General features: G+C 41.1%; 1 protein-coding gene across 3 annotated transcripts in view; it reads left to right on the forward strand.

The window, feature by feature from the left end:
• Positions 1-5,094, forward strand: part of ASH1L (ASH1 like histone lysine methyltransferase) — a 202,012-nt gene that overhangs the window by 149,426 nt on the left and 47,492 nt on the right. For all 3 annotated transcript variants that reach the window (XR_002481715.1, XM_008053776.1, XM_008053777.1), the window contains 3 exons: positions 895-968; positions 2,450-2,495; positions 2,609-2,717. Coding sequence is in view for 2 of the 3 variants with exons in the window: in XM_008053776.1 (XP_008051967.1) it covers positions 895-968; positions 2,450-2,495; positions 2,609-2,717 (229 nt within the window). In the remaining variant the exon portion in view is untranslated. The remainder of the gene's footprint in view (positions 1-894; positions 969-2,449; positions 2,496-2,608; positions 2,718-5,094) is intronic.

Consider the following 5,094-nt stretch of genomic DNA (forward strand, 5'->3'; position numbering starts at 1 on the left):
TTGTAGAGATGAGGTCTCACCAAGTTGCCCAGGCGGATCTCGAACCCACGGGCTCAGGCATTCCACTCACCTCAGCCTCCCAAGGCGTGGGATTACAGGCTGAGCCACGGAGCCCGGCTAAAGTAGTATTTTCAAAGGTTAGAAAAAATGTTAACATCATAAATTTTTATGGAAAACTTTTAAGTTATTTAAATGTGGGAGTTTCCCCCTTCTGTTTGTCAACCTTAGATTATGTGTAGTAATGAAAGAGAACAGGTCCCTGATGTTCTACCCTTAATAATTTCAATAATTTAAAATTTTTCAGTGTTTCGTTAGCTTTGTAAAGATCTGTGTGTTTTTGGTAGTAATTTTACTATGTTGTTTTATGCAGACTACTATTAAACTATGGCTTCAGCATATGTCATATAAAGTATGGTGGGAAAGAATAGTTAAAATAAAAAATTAAGCTGGGCACAGTGGCTTACACCTATAATCCCAGCACTTTGGGAGGCAGAGGCAAGAGTATTGCCTGAGCCCATTCATTCAACACTAGCATGGGCAACTTGGTGATACCTCATCTCTACGACACATCAAAAGAATTAGCTGGGCATGGTAATGCATGCCTGTGGTTCCAGCTACTTGGAAGGCTGAGGCGGAAGGATTGCCTGAGCCCAATATTGAGGCTGTGGTGGCCGTGAGCATGCCACTGCACTCTAGCCTGGGCGACAGAGTGAGACTCCCACTCAAAAAAATAAAAAATAAAAAAATTTAAAAATTGGTGTAAAAATTTATAAAATAAAAAATTAAATCTTTATTTTTGTAGTCAACATATATTCTTGTGGCTATCTGACCCCTTTGTATGAGTGAATATCCAAATAAATAGGTATTGAAATTGATAGTATTTTTTTGTTTCAGGAAAGTATCTAAGACAAAAGAGAATTGACTTCCAGCTTCCTTATGACATCCTTTGGCAGTGGAAACACAATCAGGTACAGAGAGCCTTTTTAAACCAGGTTTCATTCTTGAGTGGTAAAGGGGGAGGACTGGGAATCCAAGTATTTTTCTCTGCCTCCTTGTTATGTTTTCATCTGATAGGAATCATTGAGAAATATCCCTGTAAAGGTTAGAGAATAAGAAAAATGAATTTGCAGCCATATTTTATATGACCTATTGGCCTTTACTCATACTACAGAATAGCAGCAAGTCTTTACTTCCCTAGGCAACCTTCTGTTGTTATTCTGGACTTTTATTTTGGTAGCAAAGATTCTGTTCTGTAAGAATCCTGTTTGATGCAGGTCTCAGGAGAATTTAGATCTACTGCCAGCAGCCACTAAGAAATTTCAGGTTTTATTTTTGTTGACTGCTTCTCATTAGTTTGAAGGGGTTTTTTTCACATACAAAAGAGATTCTTCTACCAAAGGAAGCAGGGAAATGTTTTACACTCTTGTACTTTCCAAAGATCTTTAAATATATTGGTGACTAAAAATAGGAGAATCCTGTTTTTCACTTTTGCTTCCCCGACTGAAAGTTCCCCCAGTGAATTTTACATTAGGTTATAGATTCCAGGTCCCATATTGAGAACAACCATTGGGAAATAGTAGTAGTCGTGCAAATGAGGTGAACAGGCTCCTAAGTTTTCCCAAAATGCCACCAGAAGTTAATTTTTGAAAGCCAGAATGAATTCCCTTCTGCACTCTCTTCTCTGATGGGGTCTCTTGAATTCTGAGAGTATTCACATGTAGATATTTGTCTTGGTTTTGAACAAAGAAGTGACAGTGCTTTGAACACGCCAACTGAAAAATGATGGTGGGATTATTACAACAGTTTAATAAACAGTCTCGCTTAATCCAAGTTGCTATTTGTTTTGTACAGTCTTCTATGGCAGAATGCTGGCAGACTGATTCCCTTTTAGTACATGCTTTTTTTTCCCTAATGCTTTCTTGGTTATAATGTGAGAGCTCCATTTTTCCTGCCTGCCTTCTCCCCTTTATTCGCTAAATTAATTGCCTTAATTAACTTGAAATGTGTTTTCCTCTAGTTCCCAGCCTGAAAAGCCAGGGCACTCATCTTGGTAATTTCATATACCTACCCAAGCCATCTAAATACATTTTCCTTACTTTTGATAGAGGCAGATAGAATCTTAATTTGTCCAAATGAAAAGCTTTGGTCTTTAGTGTGATTTTCATTTAAGTATATCCAGCAACAGGCTGAAGAAACATGTTATTTCACTTCTATAAACTATTTAATGCCTCTTGTGTTGAATGTTGAATCTTATTCTCTCTCACCTTTTATTTCAAGGTAAAAGGTGATCACACCTGGAGTTTCCCTCAAACATACTCAATCCAGAAAGTCTTCTACATATTTTCATCTGAGCAGAACACATGGATAATTCCCTGTATTTTTAGTGATTGATGCTGCTATCTGGCATTTGAAGTTAAATGCTATATCAGATTTTTCTTTTTTCTTCTAGCTATACAAAAAGCCAGATGTCCCACTATATAAAAAAATCCGTTCAAGTGAGTAACTTGGGAGCTATTTTTTCTGCCTTCATCCTATCAATGTTCTTCTTAGCCTAGCACTTGAAAAATTATTTGTATGTTTACAAACTATTCTTTGCTATCTTCTCAAGATGTCTACGTTGATGTCAAACCCCTTTCTGGTTATGAAGCTACCACCTGTAACTGTAAGAAGCCAGATGATGACACCAGGAAGGGCTGTGTGGATGACTGCCTCAATAGGTACTATACTAAACTGATTCTGCTAAAGCATAGGCTTTATGGTATACACTCGACACTTCCTTTGGAAGAAAAAGTTAAATAAGATCTTTCATTTCCCCTTAAGAAGTTGCACAAAGATACATAACACCTAATGGATGGGCTGAATAGAATAACACAAAAATATGATATTTAGAGTCATGTGTGCCTCTTACTACTTATGAAACTGGAGGAAAGTTATTTAACCCTCTTGTAAAAAGAATACCTTAACTTCTTTGTGGGGAGGGAGGTTGTGAGGATTATTTGAAATAGTATTCACAAAGAATGTTCATAAAGTTTTGGCATTTTTGGTTCTGTTTTAGATACAGAGTCTCATTATGTCTCCCAGACAGAATTCAGTCTTCTCGCCTCAGTCTTCTGAGTAGCTGGGATTACAGGCACACTCCACCATGTCTGGCTCCTAAAGATTTAAACACAGTTCTAGGCACCATCGTAGCTCTATTTGGTAGCTATATGAAGGAGAAGAATAGGACAGTGACACTGAGAGTAAAGAGGGAGGGCATGATATATTTTAGAGGAAAACTATGGATAAACTATTGACATGGGCCAGGCACGGTAACTCATACCTATAATCCCAGCACATTGTGAGGCCGAGGTAAGAGGACTGCCTGAGCCCACTAGTTTGAAACCAGCCTGGGCAACTTGGTAAGACCTCATCTCTACAATAAATAAAACAATTAGCCGGCCATGTGGCATGTGCCTGTAGTTCCACCTACTTGGAAGGCTGAGGCAAAAGGATCGCCTGGGCCCCGCAGGTCGAGGCTGCAGTGACCGTGAGCATGCCATTATACTCCAGCCTGGGCGACAGAGAGAAACTCCGACTCAAAAAAGAAGGGGAAAAAAAAAACCTATTGACATATAGTGCATGTGCATGTGATGATTTAGTCAATTGTGTTAATGAGAGATGCTACTGCTACTGTCAGAGATAGAAAGTGTGGGATCTGGGCCTGGCCCAGTGGCTCACTCCTGTAATCCCAGCAATTAAAGAGGCAGAAGCGGGAGGATTGCCTGAGTCCAAGGATTTGAGACCAGCCTGGGCAATTTGGCGAGACCTTGTCTCTACAATAAATAAAAAAAACTAGCTGCTCGTGGTGGTATGCACCTATAGTTCCACCTACTTGAAAGGCCTTAGCTGGAAGGATCACCTGAGCCTACCAGGTCATGGCTGTGTTAGCCGTGAACATGCCATTGCACTCCAGCCTGCGCGACAGTGGGAGACTTCTACTCAAAAAACAAAACAAAAACAAAAGGGTGGGATCTAACTGAATTAGAGATAACAATTATAATTTTAATTTGGCACCACTTAGTTTAAAATGACACTGAGGTTTCAGAATGGAAATACCTAATAGAGACAAAAGAATAAGTTCCAGCTACTTGGAAGACTGTGGCGGAAGGATCGCCGGAGCCCAGCAGGTCGAGGCTGCGGTGGCTGGAAGCGGCCACTGCACTCCAGTCTGGGCAACAGAGTGAGACTCCAAGAATAGATATAGAATGTCTTGGTTTAGTAACATGAAATTGACAGCAAAAAAAAGAACCATTTGGGGCCAGGTACAGTGACTCACGCCTGTAATCCTAGCACTTTGAGAGGCCAAGGTGGGAGAATTGCTTGACCTAGGAGTTCAGAAACATCCTAAGCAACATAGTGAAGCCGTGTCTCTACAAAAAATACAAAAAAAAATTAGCCAGGTATGATGGTGCACACCTATAGTCCCAGCTACTCAGGAGGCTGAGGTAAGATCACCTGAGCCCAGGGGGCTGAAGCTATGGTAACCTATGATTGCACCCCTGCACTCCAGCCCAGGCAACAGAGTAATACTCTGTCTCAAAAAATAAAAAAATAAAAAAAGAACCAGTTGGCCATAATGATTCATTTCTATAATCCAGCTCTTTGGAAGACCAAAGCAGGAAGATCACTGAGGCCAGGAGTTTAAGACCTGCCTGGGGAATATAGTGAGACCTCATCGCTACAAAATATAAGTCAGGCGTGGTAGCACATGCCAGTAGTCCTGAATACTCACTTGGGAGGCTGAGGTGGAAGGATCACCTGTGCCCAGAAGGTTGAGGCTGCAGTGAGCTGTGATTATGCTACTGCACTCCAGACTGGGCAACAGCGTGAGACCGTGACTTAAAATAAAAAAGTCAGTTGAAGCCAGGCTCGGTGGCTCAGCCCATAATCCCGTGCTTTTGGGAGGCTGAGGTGAGTGGATTGCCTGAGCCCGTGGGTTCGAGACCCACCTGGGCAACTTGGCAAGACCTCATCTCTACAATAAATCAAAAATTAGCCGGGCGTGGTAATGTGCGCCTGTAGTTCCAGCTACTTAGAAGGCTGAGGCGGAAGGAT

This window comes from Carlito syrichta, unplaced genomic scaffold, assembly GCF_000164805.1.
Source record: "Carlito syrichta isolate Samal-C Ts95f unplaced genomic scaffold, Tarsius_syrichta-2.0.1 Scaffold288448, whole genome shotgun sequence".
Lineage (NCBI taxonomy): Eukaryota > Metazoa > Chordata > Mammalia > Primates > Tarsiidae > Carlito > Carlito syrichta.